We start from the raw sequence: 21,410 nt of genomic DNA, 5'->3' as shown, positions 1-21,410 counted from the left end.
GCAGTGGATCAATACGGAGGACAGGTTGGGGTCTCTTTGTTTGGAGTGTGCTATAGGAACACATTCCTCGCCAGCAGTAACAGAAGCCTGGAGCCAAAGCTGTCTACTCTCGCTCCGCTTAGATAAACAACACAGACACCGCACATGGGGCCTCCCGTCTACTGAGGGCCGGCCATGATGGCCTGCACCTTCCATGTAACTGTAGGAACCAAAGATCCTAAATATTGACAAAGTAGCCAGCTTATATTTCTTTACCGTGAGAATACACCACTTCCAACCGGATTGGATTTCAAATTCACAACCGTGATCAATGTTTCCGCGCTGGAGTAAAGCGCTAATGTAAACCCATGACATGAAACCAAAAGGGTCTGCATAGTCGAGGTGAAGTAGCTGAAAATGTTTGAACGAAAAAGAAAAAATAAATAAATAAATAAATAAGAGAACGCTCTTACGTCTTCAGAGTGTCCGCCAGCTGCTTCTCCTGCGTTTCCAGTTCGGTCGTGGCTGCACGGGACGACACATTTGATGAAAGGAAAGAAGTGAATACAGGATTAGGACCCGGTCAGGATTTCTTGTGACATCAGAAAGTACATCTTTCACCCACGATGCAACTTGTACATAGGAGGATTCCACATGTCACCATTACTTAAATCAACAGTCATCTCCAAGGTCAGTGCTGTGCCCGCAGGTTATTAAGTGTTGGATTGTCTGCTGTTGCACAACTGACAAATGAGTGCTGCACATCGCAGGACAAGTGCTTCTTTGTGCACGGTTACATCCAATGGAGACAGATGACTGTATGTGTGTGTGTGTTTGTGTGAGAGGTGTGAGCAAGCAAAAGAGAAAAAAGCTACGAGTCGGGCTCCATGGTACACATTAGGACATATTTGCAGCAGGCCACAACATTTATCTCGGTGGGCCATCAGGATCATTTTAACTGCGTTATAAATGATGATATGAGAGAACAGCAGTGAAATGTGACAGCCTCAGTCAAGAAAAGGCTGCAGGTTACTACTTATCAAATTTCAGACCCATGCTGATTTTTAAATATATCGTAGTAGAGTCAATCCAGCTGTTTCTTTTTTTTTTTATTTTGCTGGTCTATATGTTAAAGCTGAGGTCAGACACTTCGTTCTCCCCCACACAGATTCTACGTCCCCTCGACGTCAATTATGTTGGAACTGACGCTGCCTTAAAACTGTCAAATGATCAGAAAGGACCGATGACCTCCTCGTGGCTTTCCAAGGTAGAAATGACAGTAGATGGGACGGAGAATTTGTCCTGGCACAAATCTCTGTTCTCTTATCCCCAGAATATCTGGTTGCTACGTGTAATTGAAGCCAGAGCCACATCTAAAGATCTCAGACAAACCCTTTGAGCCCAGCACTGTGCTTCCCCATTCCACAGCGCTAAATGACTCTGTATCCCACGATCGCGTCCCTCGCTGCTGACGGTTCAATAAATGATGACAAATTAATAAACAACATGAACGGGGCTGGCTAAAAGCGTCTCAATATCAGAACTGTGCTTTGTCCTTTGAGGAAAGACGCTTTAAGATTCTGCTAGAACTCGTGACCGGACGATTCTGCGGCGTGTGATGTCAAATGCATTTCTAGAAATATTGAATATCAAATAAAACAGATCAGCTCCGTTTCCCTTTTATTAACTTTTTCCTTATTGATTCACCAGGAATTAAATTGGATTAATTGTGTTCTTTAGAAAATGTGGCAGAAGAAGAATTCAGATCTTTTACTCAAGTAAAACTAGCAATAGTATATTGCAGAAATACTCTGCATTCAAGTACCTCATAGTAGTATTAAGTACCTCAGGGCAGGTAGTTTTCTGGAAAAGGCATAAATCAATAAAGTAACCGATTCTTCGATATTGACTGTGATCCTGGTGCCGATATATATCGCAGCAATTCTATGAGAATATTTTGTTTTCTTTGCCAACTTTAACGCAAAAGTATCGGCAAAGACATGATGGCAAAATGCTAATTTAGCCTTCATCCAACCAGAGCTGTGAACCCCCCACAACCTTGATCAGACAGCTTAACTATGAGCAACATCTTCTCTCCATCTCTGAAACCCTTCAATATTGTCATACTCTCTTTTTGAGTCAGTGTTTGTTTTTTTTGTGGTTTCCTTTGTAGTGTGGGCAGTTCTTGCCAAGGCTGGAATACCAATTTTTCCTGCAAGATATTCTGCCGAGCAATCAGGGTTCACGCACATCTGCATTTGTAGAACAGCCAATAGAAATGACCTCTCTCTGAAATTACCGTTGATTGGCCGTATCGGGCTCGATTAAACAAGGACTGAAAACGGAAACAGGACAAGCTGCAAAAGTCACGTTTTTCCTCAGACCACTTGAATTACAATCTGCCGACCATATCGCTACCCGAGTAAAGTACTTGAGTAATACTTAGTTACTCCCCAACACTGCTGTATTTACAATGAAAAAGAAAATATATACAATATTATCAAAAAGTGTCAGTTTTGTTATTGCTTAATGCGTTTAGACCAGACTATTTAATACGTGGCTTTACTATAAGACGGTATACATGTTGATTTCAACCACAATCTGTCTACATGAGGGAGGTGACGTCCTAGGCAGCGTGGTAGTCAGTAGAAAAGAGAGGGAGGGTTGGACATCAGTCTTACTAATCTTTATGTCCATCAGAAACAGATTATCACATGGCCAGTGCTCTCTCGCTAGTCACAGTGACTCCATCAAAGGCCTGCATGCATGAGAATTTGTGAAGCGAGCGGGGAAAATCGAGCTAGACCAAACAGCCAAGCTCCAACAAGTCCGCTCCCACTGTTATTCTGTGGTTAGTTTCATGGTCAGAAAATAAACAAAAGCGGTTTAAACTGTGGAGCCAGAAACAGTTTAACCCCAGGCTTTTTAGAAATTACAGAAATAACAAAAATAAGACATTTGGCTGTTCTTTTTTTCACCGCCGCAGCGGAGGAACCCCAAGAATCCCGTCTGGAGCCTTGTGAGTCACATGTCCATGTTACGGTGCTTGCACTCTGCTCTCAGAGGAAAAACCTCGTCATTTGCATCAAAGAGAGAGCTCCCATATTTCTCTCAGACACAGAAGAAGGAAAAGAAAGGGGTGGAAATGGAGAGAGATGCTTTCATCTGCAGACTTCCTTTAAAATGGACAGTGAGCATTACCACGGAGGAACATATGCTATATATTATACTCTCATCTGAATACAAAAGCAGTTTAAAGAGAACTGTGAGCTGGGTCCTTCAGAAAGATTGGTCACAGCCAACTGAACGTAGCCAAGGTCAAAGCCAATGCTACAGAACGAATGACATTTGGCTTGTTATGTTAAAATAAGCATAACAAACTAAATCGTACACCTTTGAAATAGACCTCAATATCCGAATATTGTTGTCGATGTCGGATTATGGAGGAGAAAAACAAATGCACGTCTGTGTGACAACTGGTGGACGTGACGGATAAACATTGTCAATGGATTTTATTGCATAATATTGAGAACTAAGATGAAAACTTCCTTCAGATCTTAAAATGCTGTTGGTGGCAATTTTGATCAATCTGCCAGCCGCCTTGGATCAGAGTGGAATCTCTCGGCAATCACAGGATGGATTGTCCACGGTGCCCAGAGGATGAATCCTAAAGATTTGGTGATCATTTTTCATCTAGCATCTACAACAAGTCACAGGTTTTCATCCATCCAGAGACATATTTCAACATCTACTTGTTGGATTGGCACAAAATCTGTTCACCATCATAAGTTTGTTGCTTGTGGTTGAGTCAAATGTTGCAGGGAAACTTTTCTGTTCCCCTCGGGAAGAATGTGATTTTTTCCCCTTCTAATTTGTCTAATACTTCATTCATGACCAAATACCATACTGTATATAAGAAACACTTATAAAAAAACACGTATTAAAGCCTTAAGTTAGATATTTGGGGCAACGCCATCTGTTTGGTTTTTTTGCAACCACAAGTGACACGAGAAGGTACAACAGAGTAAGAGGAAGCTCATGTTTTCCAATAAATTAGTCATCAGCATATTAACAGCCCCGTTATTAATTACCTAACTGTGAAAGTTGAATTGATTTCCTAATAGAAGCAAATAAGTGAGCGATAGAGAGAGAAGGTCATGGCGGCCACAAGGGGTGTGTACTCTTCTCTGATAGAATAATAAACTTAACAGAAAAGCAGACGGAGTGGAAAAATAAAAAGTTGGGAACTGAGGAAAAATTTCAAACGGCAGGAAAAAAAAGATAAATATATGAAAATAACATATGACATCAAAAGTACGACATGAAATGGATCAGAAACAAAGTGAGTTTTATTCCAGTATCTCAGGCATCCAGCTCTGTTCTCCGCACTCAATTTAACAGACTGCAAGACAGGTTCATCTCAGGCCGTCCTGAATCTCCCTTTGAGGCAGCACGAGGTATACGCTGCTTTATACAAAAAAGGTAGAGATCGAGATAAAAGACCCAGCTAACAGTCATAATCCACCGAGGAAGATGTGCATACTAGAAACAATAGCTGTGAGTTATTCAATACACCCTGCTATAAACAGATGTCCCGATGGAAACAACACTGAGTGAACCCTGTGTGTGTGTGTGTGTGTGTGTGAGTGAGTGTGTGTGTGATCAAAATCGGACTGCATGCATGTTGTGAGAGAAGCATTGCATGTTCTGGCCGTGCTCTCGTCGAGCTGGCGTAGCATCACAACGCTAACTCAGCCAGTGTTTCAGTCAGGCAGAGAAAAGCATGAAACAGATTTGGAAATGTGTCTGCAGACGTAGAAGACTTGCACCATTCTGATTGATGAGCTATCGCACAAACTCTCACACCACAGATGCCTTTTCATCTTAGATATGCCAAGGGTGCCCGACGCAGAATGTTTTTGGAATCAGGAGGAATGAATTTCCTTTTTTTGTTATGTTTTAACTCCTGATGGTAACGCGGGTGAGCAACAGACTATTCATCATTATCAGATTAAGTCTGGCGATAATCTATATTTTAATATGTGACGGATTTCAACAAAACAAACAATGAAATAGTCAGATTATCAATTAATTTACAACTTTCTTATTAAGGTTGTGGTGCTCAGCCATAAGACAACTTTGTTCAAACTAAACATATTAAGTTTCAGCAAATGTTTCACAAATAGGAGTTCATAAAACAGTGTCTCTATGACTGAACATACATTTTTGCAGCGTTCAAAGCTATACTTACGAAAGTGAACGCACTGAAATTTGTAGTGACCCCACGAAATTAAAAACTAGTAAGCATACAGAACACAAAACAACGACACAGGATGAGCGGGAGGCGGGGGTCGATGAGGCAAACAAACAACGGTCGTTGAGCCAGAAGATGTTTCTGCCGCACGTGGAACAAGAAGTCAATGTTGATTTGTCACGTAAATGCTGAACCTAAGTAACACCACTTGTGTAGTGTTTTTAACCCAAAGGTTGACCACGTAGGTTTAGTTGCCTCAACCTAACCAAGTCTTTCACAATGCTTTCCTCAACATAACCAAGTTTATTGTGAAAATGGAAGTTTATTTTGAAGCAGGAATTGTCACATCTTGCTGGACCTTTGTAGGAAAGAAATTCGGAACTTTTTTTGCAAGGCATACAAATCGTTAAACTAAAGTGCCCATGTTCATGGTACTAAAGAAACCCCCCCAAAAAAAGCCCCAAAAAATAAAGAAATAAAAAATAAATGATGGAAAGAACATCAGTGAAGCACACTGTTGCTCATGGTACAGAGCAATACGATGTAGCTGGCTTGGCTACACAGACACCACGTGTTCAGTTCAGTGATGGTTTTGGTCTTTTCATGGGATTTGTTTAAAAGAAAACAAAAAACTGATTATCCTTTAATGAGGTGAGAGGCATATCAATCATCAGCTTCAATGGATTTAAAAAACAGGCTCACCTTGGCTTACAAATTCCTCCATCTTGCCCTTAAAGGGTTGCAGGTTGTCTTCAGAGGAACATTTGCAAACTTTCTCCGTCTGAGCTGCGCACGCTGAAACAACAAGAGATGATCATGATGAGGGGGAAAATAGTCTTTCAGCACATCAATATGTTATCCAGCTTTTGTTTTGTGGCAACAACCCTCCACCGTGTCCACTGCGCGCCGGCTGAGCCCTGAGCCCGCTTTGAAAACCCTCCCCCTGAATTTCAGCTGAATAAGTGTCGGGAAAGACATAATGACCCATAATGACTAATAAGGCACCCCCAGGAACCAGGAAGGCCTGCGCTGTGATCCCGGGAGAAATGTATCGTCACGCTCTATCTGCAATCATAACGGATACACAAACTCCGCTCAAGTGCCTCGGAGGTGGAGAGGCCATGAGGCGCTTCAGGGAACGGGGAGGTCGGGACTGGGCTAGTGGTAATTCATAGACCATATGGTGCCTCAACCCCCCCCCCCCCAAAAAAAAAAAGGTACACAGCAAGTTCCCTCCACTGTGTTGCTTACTGATGTCCTCCAGGCCAGCCAAGGCCATTTCTGCACCGCCTAACTATCGGAACCCCCCCTGTGGGAACTGTCATCGAAAGGCCCGCGTCTGTTAGAGCGCTCAGCTGGCTCTGCTAGGTAATGAAGAGGTCTGCAGGTATAGCATGTGATGATGTATTTATGTACGATCAACATGAGCCACCGCCACTGGGGTCGCAGCAGACGCAAGTCCATTTCCCCTGCCGGCAACTCCGTCTTTATGAAATGCAAATAATGAACAGCCTAAAGAATCATTATGGCAGAGGAAAAAACAATATTTGGCAACACAGATCAGGCACCTGATTGGTTTAGCAGCAAAGATCCATAAAGCTTGATAGAGAACAGACCAGGTTTGGGGAATAGTCGATCGAGCTGCAAGCTCTCACACACACACACACACACACGCGCGCGCCTGCACACACGGATACACAATGTTGTTGTTTTTTTCCACCTGAAGGCACTTCAGTCGTTGGAAAGTGTTCAGAGTGCTGAGTGACTTGAGACAGTAATGAAAGGGAGTATTTCCCAACTGCCTCTTTCATTAGGGCTCTTTACACTCAACCAATCAGTTTGGCATGTCAAGCATAATCCAATTTCCACACTTTTTTCCTGACGTCTTGATGACATAACTCATTCTTGACCAGATTGTTTGCAGAAGCCTTTCATATGTTTACCAGTTTATTTATATTGTACTGTATGCGTTTAATATATATACACCACACACAATATGTTTTACTTAATTGAAAGATGACTTCATAGTATTAGTATTAGTATTCATATTCATAGTTTAATGGACATTATGATTTACTCTTTGGATTGTGAAACTAAAATATTTTTCCACTACTTGTATAGTCATTGAAAGTTACAGTATGTAATGGATGAACCATGTGTATAAATGCAAGAACTGATTGAACAACTGTCTGATGAAAGACAAAAACATTAATTAAAGAGCCAAGAAGTCAGCCATTAACCAAATCAGTCCATTCGTAAATCATATTTAGGACAGCCCTGGGCAGAGTGCACAGCATGCACAGAGACATGCAGGAGCATTCGGAAAGTCTCTTTAAAACAGTCTCCTTGTTGCGTGTTGGAGGTTTGCGGCTTGCAGGGTGAGGCGATGCAGAGCTCCAGGAGAGTCTCTTCCAGACCAGCGAATGGCTGCTGAACCTTTGATAGTGCGCACAGGTACTGGAAGTCCCCAGACCTTGCCCTCTGTATATTCTGATCTCTATTTCATGAGGACAGTAAAGCCACGCCAGGTCCAACAGGAGTCTACATCTGACAAGACACATCTGCTTCTGGTTAGCTCGTCTGTATGACAAACAGATGCTATCTCTCAGTTGACCCGCCTCTACGATCCGCACATGACCATAGCTGGTCAGGTTATTTTCCATTGTGTTGGAGATACGTGGATGGATTAATACATACTCTATTGCTACATGCAGTTCCATAGATATCCATAGATACGGCACGGCCGACTTTACTATTGGTTTATCAGCTTGTTGTAAATATGCAGTTTAAAGCTTTGAGATGTGGAAAACTGAGGAGCGTAGGTTGATGGCAATACCGTTGAGGTCTTTCTTCAGCTTGCGCAGATCTCTTTCAAAGTCCTCGAACTTCATCTGGGAGGCCTGGAAAAGGTCCTGGGGCTCGGGCAGTGAGTAGACACACGTCTCTCTGCCAGCATCCTGGTAAAGCACAAAACACACACACACACCAGTGTCAAAGTCAATCTTCCTCAATTGGGAGAGGGCCTCTTTAGTATATACTGTAGACATCAGGCAAGATTGAAATAAATGTCCTCCGAGTCAGACGTGTTCTTATCAACAGTTAAACATCCCAGAGAAGATACGGCGGAAACTACAGCAGATACTGACCATGAAGCTCGCTGCAGAAAGGACACGGCAATCCTCTTCATCAGAGTTACTACGAGGCCGTTGTGAGTGCTAGAGACATGTCATGCAGGTTGACTTTGGCAAGCAGCACTGTACTGAGTTCATCTCATCTGGAGAACCTAATTATTTACACTAGCGCTCCTTTGGATGCTGTGCCAATGAACAGACTGCAGGTTTGAATGAACCCAGACCAAAGCACAGCGAGAAATGAAGAGTGAAAGACAGAAAGAGAATCATAAGAGAGAGCGCCAAGGAAGGAGAGAGATTTGTTTCTGCCGTAAATGAGGAAAGAGAAAATAAATAATGTGATAAAGGATAAGCCATGGTATCCTCTGGCAAGACGGGAGATGAAAAGAGAGCTCTGGAAGGATTTCTAAGCAAATCAGACTCAAACAGAAAAGTGATTCAAATAAACAGGAACCAAAACATACCTCATCAAAGTGCCTTAGATAGTAAGCAACAATGTAGGACAAAAGACTCTGGGAGTTATCCTGAAAAGAAAGAAAAAGATCCAAATAAATAAAGCCCTTTATTTATTAATTCAATCATTTGGGAGCAGGACGTTTTAATTTGTGCATCGCGAACGGGAATGAAGTCAAGCGGTCGTATGAGTTGTGGATAAATCATGGCATTGGAGGAGCAATACAATAAAACACGACTGGGCCGGGATGGCTTTCATAACTCTGAGTTGGAAGAGAGTTTGATGTACTTTATGGATACCTTACTTAGTCCACCGCCACAAAAACACAAACCACTGTGTCCTTATACGGCAGTGCCAAGGGCACGCTGAGCCCGTTGTGATATTGAATAAGAACAGCAAACAGTAAGGCTTCTCCCTAAATCTGCACAGCTACGGTCCTTATGTTTGGCAGCAGTGACGGTCCCTTTCAACAGACCAGATCAACATGTAGACTCACCATTTTCCCACACCGCATATTTTCTCGTACAATGTCAATTACAGAATAAAACCGTTTCTGTGGGAACTCATGAATTATCTTTTAGGTATTTTGCCAAACTTGATACACCCACCAGTCTCCTTAACACCTAATTAAGTGTATGCTCTCGTGGCTCGAGTGATATTTGCTTTCACCCCTGGGACACACAGACTCACGCTGCTCTTGACGTCCTTCAGTTTTGGCAGAATATCCAAGGAGAAACCGTCGGCCTGCCCTCGAGACCGATTACCTCCGTTCATGAAGTTGCCAAAAGCCAGCACCAGGCCGAGCACCTGCAATACACACTGCCCACTCTGGAGAGTCTGATGCACGCACACACACACAAATGAGACAAAGACACGAAGGTTAAATAGAGTGACGGAAAAGGAAATTAAACGAGAAGAGGCCCCGTGGCTCACCTTGCACACTCTCTGAAGGATTTCTATTTTGCGGACGATTGAGGTGATACATTCTTGGAAAGTCGACTGAAACAGGATGCAGAACACTCGTTCAGAGAAGTTGGGGATTTGGGATAACTGGAGGAGAAACCTGATGAAGGCACAAGATCAGTCACCACGACATTCATTTAAAAACTCATGTAATGCTTTTGGTTGTGACGGTAGGCTTGGCGCGTACTGTTCAGGCTTGTCCAGTGGCTTGGCGTCCTCCTTGTCTTTGGATGATTTTATGTGCTTTTTAATGCCGTCCATTTCGTCATTTTGGGCTCTCTGTAACATGAAAATGCAGATGAAGTTAAGATGGGAATGTTATGTAGGCACGCAAAACCAAGAGGTACTTTGAGTACAGGATACCATACAACTGTGCAAATATATGAATGTATCATCCATAAAGTGTCACATACTTCAACTATAAAACATACACGTCTGTCTTTTAGACACATTTTGTGTGCATTTCTTTCACACTGGATTGGGGGTATGAAGTGTCCATCGCGTACAATGTAAAAATGACAATGACAAAGCACTGCATCTATGAAACAAACATTGTTTATGTGAAAAGATGGACCTATAATAAGTTGGGCAACAATATGAAGTGTGAGTCGGTTTGATTGATGTGCAATATACCCTTATTTTGCAGGATCGCAAAGGTGTTTTCTCATGCAATGTAATCAAAAGCTCCAGAGCAGCTAAACTGGACTAAATTTGTTCAGGCAGCGTCATTTCTCTATGGAGACAAACCTTTAGAAGTTTTAATAATCCTACCGTTTTGTTCTTCTTCATCTCAACTGAATGCCATCATACAGTACACGTTTTATAAATGTTAAAGAGCTGCTTCAGCCAGACTACATTCCTGACTATTATCCTGCAGCCCGCGCCACAGTTTTAAACAAGGTGGTATAAAAAGAATAGGGGAAAAAAAAGCAGGCCAAATGCCCCTTTGTTTCGCAAGCGGCAAAGACAATAGATTGTTTCTGACGCAGATGGGTAAAACAATAAAACCAGCCCCAGGAAGACAATGTAAACTACATCTCAGTCTCTCCAGAGCTTAAAGACCCCCAAAGTCTGAGTCTCAGCGGCCTGGTCTCGCCCTCTGTTTCTCTCCATCCTTCTCTCTAGGGTTTTTGGCCTCGGCATGGATCCTTGGAAAACATCAAACGGCAGCATCAAAAGCACCGAGGGCCCGATTAGTATTCTACACACCGCTGCCTTCTGTCGACGAGGGCAAGCTCTCCTTCGCCTTCTCTTGAGATGTTTTCAAGTGTAAATATATTTAATACAAAGCAGATCCTTTTCAAAGGGCAGCATCAGAGCCCAGCAGTGTTTGGCGTAATTGGGGACAAGTAGGCATTAGTGTGTGATCTTTGAATTGCTCGGGCATGTTGCAGTGGTTGTTAGCATGAGAAATACAGTCCCAGGAGGAATATGAAATGCAAAAGAAAGTAGAATGATATTTGTGATGCCAGAATTCTAGCGGTAGCCAAGTGGTATTGGTTAGCCAGGTTTATAGAGCAGAGCTAAACAGTGCCAGCCAGGGCTTAATCACTGGGTATGTCAATCAATGTTCAATCGAACAACATTTATGAGATTATTTGCACATTGAGATGCCAACGAATATTGTGCAAATGACAAATTGCATCATGTTCTAAACATGTTAAATATATTTAGACATCACAAGGCTTTGACTTGAGGGGATTATTTGTGGTGTAAAAGTTCATAGGAGGGACTATATGGCTCAAACTGACCTGCGTGACATTTAGCCACCGTCAGCTGAAAGGAGTCTGAACGTCAGACTGTCTGGACCCAGATTATAGCTTGTGATATTAGAGGGGAGGGAGCGGTGTCCCACTATCACTGTGACCCCTTTAATGGCGTCGGCTCATTGTTCAAAGAACGGGAGCGGCCATAATCCTCAGCTCATAGACTGAGCGACTCTGTCCCTGCCTGTGTGCACACAGTACAGTATGTGCACATTCGTGTGGGTCAACGTGTTTGTTTGTGAGAGGAAACACAAAGAAAAAAAAAAAAAGAGAGTGAGGGAGAGCAGTGTGTGATCTTACTCCTAGCACAGTGAGTGAGGGTGTAACCATTAGAAGCCCCTCGCATTCCTCAAGACAGGCTGACTGTGCTGCCAACTGTGGTTTAGGGGGCTGGAGACCCACAGACAGGATGGAGTCTCGCAATACAAAAGAGAAACAATTTGGCTCCTCGACTCAATAACATAGCCTTAGGCCATAAGGGGGAGAAGGAGAGAGAGGGAGAGGGCTTGAAGTCTTGGGGTGAGTGGAGAGGTTAGAAGACTTTTGATCCTCAGTTATGACACATTGGTTCATAACTACAGCTCGTCTCAAGCCTCAGACTCATTCCCATGATCAACATTATTAATATGCCTCTGGCAGCCAAAAAAAAGGTCCAGGCCTCTCCTGTGTAGTTGTGCCAAAAAAACAATTCACAGGAATTTCACAGCATCTTAAAACTGTATTACTGCCGAAATGTGGAAAACATGTCTGTTTTCATGTTACATTTTATATACACTGACCCCCGAGTACGAACGGGTCCTGAACCGTTTCCACTGAGCGGGGGAAGGTTTCCTATCACTGAAGGTTGATGAATATGTATTCACTGTATACAAGGGGCCCTTCATGGCCCTTTATGGAGACATATTGGATGGGAGCGATGACAGCGCCGCAATTCTCCTCATGCGAATATGACCTGATACAATGTGGCCGTTACACTTGGCGACGCTCAATAGTCGCTCTCTTTATTATTTTTGTTTTAAAGTATTTTTTAAAAAGGAGCCGTGTGACACAAAATCCCGGAATTTCTCAACAATCGTTTCCTCTGCACAGGGGCGCTACAAAAAAAGTGAATTCAATCAAATCCAGTGTGGCGAAAACATGTTTACTATGTGAAAGCGTTGGTCCTCTTCCAGGCCAGCAGACAGACCGACACAAGACGGACTCTGTCACCAAACAGCACACATACCAGGACGCTTTGTGGTTCGCCTGTTTGTTTTGGTATCTAATACACACACTTCCTTCAGTTTGCCCTTTTAAGTGGAACATGGAATAAGAAATCCGCATAGAGATATCACTTCACTGTGGACATATTTCTATGACGGCAAAAAACACATTGATTTATATTATAAACACACATATTTATAATATACATCAATGTGTTCAATTCAATTAAGTGTTCAGCGTTTAATAGTCCTCACAAGGTATTTTGTTGATGGATAGCGGTTGGTGTTTTGTGGCTTACCCGCAGGGAATTTCCAAATACAACAACACTAACAGCTGATGAATGATTTCTTTGCCATTTTGTTGATATCACAGCTTTTTGGGTCCACTTAGGTTTCACTCCATAATAAAATGATTGCCTGTTATTTATATATGGCATGAAATGTGTAACCATAAATCATTCTATTTGTCACAAGCAAACTGTTCCAAAATAATACTTCTACTGGGAACCACAGAGGAAAAAGAAAAGACTTTTCCCACACCGAATGCTGCACTCCAGATCATCCGGAGCTGTCAGTGGTGTTACTTTGTGTAACTCCACTGGGTTTGTTGCTCAACATTGTGTATTTATATTGTCCTGCATTGGCAGGAAAGTGCAGGAGCGTATTTCAGTTTGGGATATTGTCTTTTCATGAGTGTATTGACTTTGCTGAAACCTCTGTCCACATGAGCCTTGATCATCCTCTCCTCAAAGCCCCAAAAAGTTAAAGCATGTTTATGACTGTTGTAACCATGAACAGCCCGATACTGATACTCACATTCTCATAAAGAGCTTGCATGGTCTCCAGATCGACGACAGAGTAGTCCATATTTAGGACGGCTGTGGGTGGAAGGAGAGGACGACATGGTTAACGCGAACGTTGACCCTGAAGCACGTCGAGACGTTCCTCTGCAGCCTTCGTGGAAAACCGTGAACAAGTCAGAAATCAAAGCAACGCAAACAAGCATCCACTTCAGATTGTAACATTTTCTTTGGCTGAAACAACGATCAACAAAACATCGACCCAAACACTTTCCCAATCTTTGTTGCAGCTCCGCTGGCGCAGAATTCGGCTTGAAAACAAGGTCAAAACTCTCCCTGCACAGTGCGGTGACTTTTACATGGATATCAGCTCTCATCACGATAGCGTAGAAGGGGCCGCTAACTAAAACATAAATACGGAGGTCTTAGAAATCTGTCAAAGGTACAAAGATCTGTGTTTGAACTCCCGTGTTTGAATTCCTTTTTGTCTCGGCGCGAGGACCTGGCGCCCGTGAGCATTAATCCTTTGAAAGTAAATGTTTAAAGACAAACAGAGCCTGAGGGTCTGTGGTGTTGAGGCTGTTGCTGTACGCACAATCACCCGGCGGAGCACTCCACACCTATACATATGTATTTTGCCGTGCTGTGGGTGTCCAAATTACTGACATTGTTTTGATCTGCTCATTTGCTGTGGAGGTGCCGGGGGGAACAGCCGGTGTCAGAGGGGATAAAGGGAACTTGGGAGCAATTTACTCATATCACAGTGTTCACGTTGCGTCACATCGCACGCTTGGAGTCTGTGACTTGACTTCTTAGAAGCTTTTCATTGACTCAACTTAAGCAAACAAGAATAAAGGGCAGCACCGGAAAAACTAAATTAGAGAAAGGTCAGGCATTTGGGAAAACAAAACGCCTGGAGCAGCAATTGTTGTTCTGATGCAGTCAGCTCGGTTTTGGTTGTTTTTTTTGTTGCTTTTATGTTGCTTTCTCTCCGTTCATGTAATCCCGCATCCCTCTTAATCACTCATGTGCCACAAGGGGCAATCCACCCAGCTCTCTGCCGTCACCCTCTCACCTCTTCACACTCCTTTCGCTTCCAAAGCCACCACAGAAATAACTTCCTCCTCTTTGACTCTCCCTGTTTTAGTTTCTCGCACTCTTCTCTTGTTACCATTTGCTTTTCATTACTATCAGAACCAGAGTCTGGCTGGCTGGTTTGATTGGAGACAGCTTTTTTTTTAAATATATATATTTTTTTTTAAACGTGGGTGAAAGCCGTATCATCACTCTCGCGCAGACCTTACGACCAAAAGCCAGACCCATCTGCCCGGGTCTACCATGACGACCACATTCAAACCCAGCGTGGCGCCGGCAACCGGCATCTCATTCTGCGACTGGCGCTCCAAAGGGCTCATAGGAAGCAGACGCAGCATCGAGGTGTCCTATGAAAACATGCAGCGTGTCGGCCAAGTCTAGCACCAAACAACAACAGCTGGGAGGAAAATAAAAAAGATATTGACTCCTCTGTGTGCAGATGCCATAAAACAGACACGATCTAAATCAATGATTCAGAAGTTGTCGGTTTTTTTCCTTTGAGTCGGAGATGTTCAAGTCACAATGCCTTCGCTGGTCATGGTTTTCATCAAGAAATAAACCAAACAATATATCGCTGCGCTGAACGGGACAATTATGTAGTGTTGAAGAATTAATCTGTCTTTAGTGAACAGATTGTGATTTGAATCATGTGAAACCTCAAATGACGAGGACATTGGATCATTTCAGGAATGGGAAAACAGCAGGATTGTAATATAACGTCTTTGGTTAAATAATGAGTATTTTTATGAATACGTAGTCACACTTAATAATCATTCAAGTAAAATGAATGACAACATAATTAAAACACACGTTTCAGTGTGACTTTGTGCAAGGCAGAGATGTCTTGACTCTGATCTTACCGCCAATGATATACTGAAGCTTCCAATCAGCGCTAATGATACACTTCGGCAAACGCTGTCCTAACATAGGAGATGAATGACAGTGCTGATGAGAGAGAGAGGCCCTCGCTCGCCCTCACATCCTCACCCGAGATGGATGCACCACCGACTGGCATCCAGACCAGGAGAGTGAAAATCCCCGAAATGCTTTGAAAATATTGCAGTCAGACCAAACAGCCCAACAGACCATAAAAACGTACCAACCGCGGTTTCTGTCGAGCGCATTCATTTCAACCGAGCCAGCTGCCTTTGAGATAAAGAGTTGCAACTGTAATAAAGGCTGCACCGTCGGAGGACTGCAAAGGATGAGGAGACGAGGAAGAGTGTTTAGACATATGGATGAGCGAGGACTGGAGAGCAATCAGAGAGTAACTAAAACAGGAAAACAGTCTGTTCCCATCAACATCTCCTGAATGACTTTAACAAAGCCGCTTCGACAAGATGGTGACAACTCATCACGGAAAGACGGAGCGCCGCCGAGAAACATGACGTGGATGTTAGATGGGGAGAGATTATGCAGAATGAGAGCAAAGAAAAGGGAGAGTAACAAAGGGAAAACTTTTCAGATGGCTTGGGACATTATGACTCGTGATAAAGATAAGTACTAGAGCGAGAGGTATAAGATTTGGTAATGACCTCAGCCAACACTCAATCTTACTCGTCTCCTCGTCGAGTGAGAAAACAATATGTTTTTAATAATTAACTGGAACAGTCGCAGTCCAAAAACTAAATCTGAAATACTTTGGCCAACATTCAGATGTATCAATAAACTATAAAAGTGTCCGCATTTTATTGTAAGTTAGTGCCTCCCCTACACACCTAATAAAAATAATAACAAAAATACTAGTAGTAAATCACAAATACACATGGTATACAGACACACACACACACAAGTCCCAGATGTGTGACTTTTTGCTGTAAAAATCGACTGGACTTACAGATCTATTTTCCATTTTCTGCACATTTACAATGCTGTCTTTGACACCACCTGCATACTGCATAACGTGCAGGACGTGTGCGGACACATCCTTCCATTATTTCACTGTAATGTGCAACAACGTTCGTCTCAAAGAGTTATGACTGCAGATACACGACACCACGATGAAACTTACAGTTCTGGATGTCCTTCATATCCAGATGAATGCTGGACATCAGAATACCCACAGCCTGTGACCGCTTGTTGCTCAGGAGCTTCATCACCTAAGAGTTGACAAGACAAAGAACCGGGATGTTAATACAACAAATATCATGACATGACGCACACACGCATGCAGATAACACATGTAATAAATGAAAGACCATTCAGCTGCAGCAGAGAAATTAAAAAGCTGTCAAGCTGAATTATTAACAATTTCTCCTTTTTCTCCACATATGTTTCAGTCGTACATATGAAACCTTTTACGCAACAAGACATTGACTATAATCACATGAAGCCCTGCGACTGATTACAACACAGAATCCCTATGGTTTCCATTAAATTGGATTTCATAGAATTGCACAATGCAGGGTGTTTTTCTTCTTCTTCTGCAAAGCGGACGTGACGTGAAAACTGCCGTATCCGAAGATCCGACCTGCTCCGAAAGCTGCAATATTAATACACGCCGGCTGAATAGTTACAGCTTTGAGCTTTCCACTCGTCAAACAGCCAGGAGTTGAATATCAAGTCGGTGTTGTTATGAAGCATGGAAAAGTGCATCCAAGGGGGCATTTTTGGATCTCAGTTCGCCTGAGTAAGCACAAGTGTGCACCGGGGGAAAGCAGAGTGGTGAGGGGGACGGGATAGGAAACCATAGCCGACTGTGATCCAGACACAACGCTTCCATCGAAACCAGATCACACAGACCACAGACCTCTCAAACGCACAGGAAGTTATATCACCAGTCCCAAACTGTCTCCATTTTCCCGGCTCAGCCACAACTTCGAGGGACAGGCCGGGAAAGATATGATGCCGGATGACTCCTACGGTGATACTGCGATAGCTAGTGGAGGGGAGCGGTTTAATGGCAGTGAAATAACAAGTCATTAGTCATGATTCATCAGCTGACCTGACTTTTCTAACTGAAGACACAGGTTAAACTTGAGTTCAGTGGTTCACAGAGCTGCCTGATATCACTTTACACTTTTTACATAAATGTAAAAATGCTCTCGCAGTGTATCAGTAGTATTATTTCATAATGGGACACAGCTGGAGCCGTGAACCACTACGGTTAGAGAAATTATTTTGGTAAATAGCTTCTTTTTTTTTTAAGGACAACAAAACAACCCTAAAATGTGCCGTGTCTTGCAGCAGTCTCATGAGATCCATATGTCTAGGTTTGGCTTTGTAAAAAATACTTTAAGTCACATTAATCATATGTTGATCTTTTGAGTCATTTAGCATTTCAGCGTTGGCCAATATGGACTTTCATCAATCCCATACAGCCCTGAGTCACATGTGAGAAATACTCCACGAAGGTACAACTTGTCCTCTCAAAAGCAGCTCAGAAGGGCCCTGAAAATAAAACTGTGCATTTTCCAGTTGTACAAAAAGGTATTAAGAGTAAAAATATTTCTCATTTAACTTTGGGATCAAGCTCAAGTTGAACTAAAACTGTGATAAGACTGTATTGTGTGATGTGTGAATACATTTGAAATATACAGGAGGGTGGTTTTACCTGACATTCAGAAAAATGAGCAATGGAGGGAATAAAGTTTTGCAGAATCCACGTATTGATTGATCAACAGTCTACACAATAGCCGGATGTCACAACAATACCCAGTGGTATGACCACTGTACTGCTGACCTCTTATGATTTGTTATAATTCCAATAATTATCGATTCATAATTTAGGGAATTTCTCAAGCACAAATGCCGAATATCCCCGAGCTTGAGCATCTTAACTGAGGATTTTAGTCTCACACATTTTATATCTTTGGACTTTGGACTGCTGCTCGGTGTTCTAAAAAATGTATTAACCAAACAATTAATAAATGAATCTAGAAAGCGATCACAAGACGAGTCAATAATGAAAACATCATTCGTCGCAGCCCTCATTCATATCTTCATTCACGCAGGATGTACGGCCTTGAGGAGGCTTTGAGGAGACCTGAGCTGCATTTCAGAATTCATTCAATCACAAGTGAAAACACACTTTGCATCTCAAAGATCAAGTAGCAGTCAAAATGCTGCCGGATTGACCCTGAATGCCATAAAAACAAAACAAAAACCTTCAATCTCAAACCGATTCCCCTGGCATTAAACCAGCAGCATGGCTGCATGCCCCTCGTCACAGAGCTGTCCTTTTAAACTTCTTCGCAGGTCAACACTCGACCCTGGGCGATGATAGCATTTCCCGTCTGACACTGATGTCAGCAGAGGGCTTTCCACTGGCCGCGTACTGACGTCAAAGCTGCTCTCTAGTGGTAGCTCTGGAAAGGATGCTTCTCATCAGCCAGACAGTTGAACTCACAGCAGACGGGAAGAGCTGCACGTAATACGAGATGGGATCTATCGTCTTGAGGCCCAGGGACGGTCCTCTCGAGCTGGAAATGTCAAAAGTTGGCTCCGAATTGGGGTCTGTCACAGCTCTGCCTATGTTTGTATTTTCCCCCATTATTGCCTTTATCATTTTCAGCACTATTGTGTTGCCGAACATCCACAGCAGCCTTGTGGAGCGAGGACCGAGGGGATTCAACCCACACCCTCCTCAATTTGTCTCTCGTCCCTCGCTATTTTGCAATACCACCACAACGCGAGCTACTGCACGATGTGGTGGCAGACTTATTCCGAGCCCCATCAATCACAAGAACCTCACTGAGGAACGTTCATATTTCAATAAAGAAGAGCGGGTTCACTCATTGGGCGCATCTCTTATATCGAGACTCGCAGGTGGCGCGCTGCTCTGTACAGAAGTCAATTCCCTCTGTTAGGTTTCTGCAATGTTCAAGAAACCATCTGACATCTCCTGTAGTGCCTGCACGCTTGATGACAGCTATTTATAAAGAGTGTTTGAAAAGAAATCCCTGTATGAAAGAAGGATTTTCTCGTGAAGGGCAAACTCACTGAGCTTATCTACTGTTTCCCCATTGCTGTTGACTTTTGTGCTCCGTTGGATCAAAGCTTCAAGGTGATTTTCTTCTTCCCCTCTCATGTGGTACATATAAGGGCTGTAACTAAGCTACTGCAGTTACCACGTTACCTCTTGGGATGTGCATATTCCTCATGAAACACGCGTGTGGCTGATGGTAAAGCTACTTTGTTACACAGGACTCTTCGCAGCGTGAAGATCACATAAATCTCCTGAACAATCAAGTGAACCCATGAAAGGATTGACTTAACACACACACACACACACACACACACACACACACACACACACACACACACACACACACACACACACACACACACACACACACACAGGCTGGGGATCAGCAGGTCTCAGTTGCTTCATGTCAAAGTCAGTGGTGGATTGTAACAAAGTACTTTGACTCAATTACTCTGCTTCAGTACAATTGTGAGGTACTTGTATTGTTTTGTTCTGCTGCATTTCTCAGGGAAATATTGTTCATTCTACTCCCCTTCATTTATTTTACAACGATAGATTCAGATTTTCCACAAAAAGCTCATAAAATAAACAGAAAATCCAACAAAATTGGTCAAGATTAAATGAGTGACTTGTTATTGCGCCCAAACAAACTCCTTAGCCCTCTGGATTCGGGGGTCATTTTCTCAATTTTACTTTCTTAAATTCACCTTTTAAGGTAACGCATTTGAACGTTGCAGGCAAAAGAAATGCAATAATTGACCCAGTTGACCATAAAACCAGAATAAAAAGGTCCATCAACTTTTACACACCTTGGATGGACCATGTGGCATCAACAAATACAGCTTTGGAAGCTTAGAAACTACTAAAAAAAAATGATGTAATGTGGCTTCAGAAATTACTAAATTGGAACCTTTTTTTGTCGTATATTTTGGTGTTGAGTTTAAATTCATCACTTCCAATAAACTAAGAAGATTTCCGACCAATGTCCACTCTTGAGACCAATATTTTATCTCGGCAACAACGGTCTGGTGTACGTACTGGGTGTCAATTAGAGGGGTGAAACCTCGTCCCGGGAGCGACATTACATGTGATTTAGACACAGCGTTTTGGACGAATAGTACATTAACAGAAAAATCCTGACCAAAGCAGCTTTAAATCGTACGTCAAATGTTTGACTTGTAGATTGATGGAGTGGCATGAAGGGCATTGGGGAGGCAAACAGTCTGACCATTAAACTAAGTCATACAGAAAGCACAATGGGAGGAACCATATCATGAAATACTGCTCCCAGGCTCTTCTCTCCCTCCCCCCTTTTTTCCTTCTTCTCCCAACCCTGACTCCCACTCTCCCCTCCACCCCCCGTCTCTCTCAACAGTCATCACCGTCGTGAGGTTTCCTCACCGCACGCGAGACATTGGCTCGGTGCCACTGGATGGTCACGGGGGAGTCGGGTGGGAGCCAGAGCTCACACCACATAATAACTGTCTGGCTGAAGCAGTTCCTCCTGTCACTCAAAGCAACTCGGAGAGCGACGGAGAGGAGAAATGGAAAGGAACGGGGCATCAGAGGAGTGAGAGTGAAGATGGGAAAAGCCCTGAAGAGAAACCATATTTGGTGACGCAGGGGGGCACACACACACACACACACACACACACACACACACACACACACACCTTACCTGCTTGGCCTTGGACTTGCTGATTGTATCTGAAATTGGCTTTTTCTTCTCCTTAACAGCACTTTTGGAAAAAAGTTCCACAAATTCTTTAAAGTCCACACTCGGTTCGTCGATTGTCTCCCACACCAGTGAGCCAATGGGTCTAAAGATAGGAGGAAAGA

At 43.0% G+C, this 21,410-nt stretch overlaps 1 protein-coding gene across 1 annotated transcript in view; it reads right to left on the bottom strand.

Annotated features, from left to right (window-relative positions):
• fmn2a (formin 2a) overlaps window positions 1-21,410 on the bottom strand; it is a 34,130-nt gene that overhangs the window by 2,370 nt on the left and 10,350 nt on the right. The window contains exons 5-14 of the mRNA XM_068568172.1: window positions 21,250-21,391; window positions 16,656-16,743; window positions 13,566-13,627; window positions 9,969-10,060; window positions 9,752-9,881; window positions 9,509-9,655; window positions 8,829-8,888; window positions 8,070-8,190; window positions 5,936-6,028; window positions 453-504 (exon numbers count right to left, since the gene is read on the bottom strand). Of these exons, the coding sequence (XP_068424273.1) occupies window positions 453-504; window positions 5,936-6,028; window positions 8,070-8,190; window positions 8,829-8,888; window positions 9,509-9,655; window positions 9,752-9,881; window positions 9,969-10,060; window positions 13,566-13,627; window positions 16,656-16,743; window positions 21,250-21,391 (987 nt within the window). The remainder of the gene's footprint in view (window positions 1-452; window positions 505-5,935; window positions 6,029-8,069; window positions 8,191-8,828; window positions 8,889-9,508; window positions 9,656-9,751; window positions 9,882-9,968; window positions 10,061-13,565; window positions 13,628-16,655; window positions 16,744-21,249; window positions 21,392-21,410) is intronic.

This window comes from Clinocottus analis, unplaced genomic scaffold (assembly GCF_023055335.1).
Source record: "Clinocottus analis isolate CAN_PGR_092001 unplaced genomic scaffold, fCliAna1.0.p SCAF_8, whole genome shotgun sequence".
Taxonomy (NCBI): domain Eukaryota; kingdom Metazoa; phylum Chordata; class Actinopteri; order Perciformes; family Cottidae; genus Clinocottus; species Clinocottus analis.
Note: the sequence above shows the minus strand (reverse complement) of the source record. Positions and strands in the feature narration are given on the sequence as shown.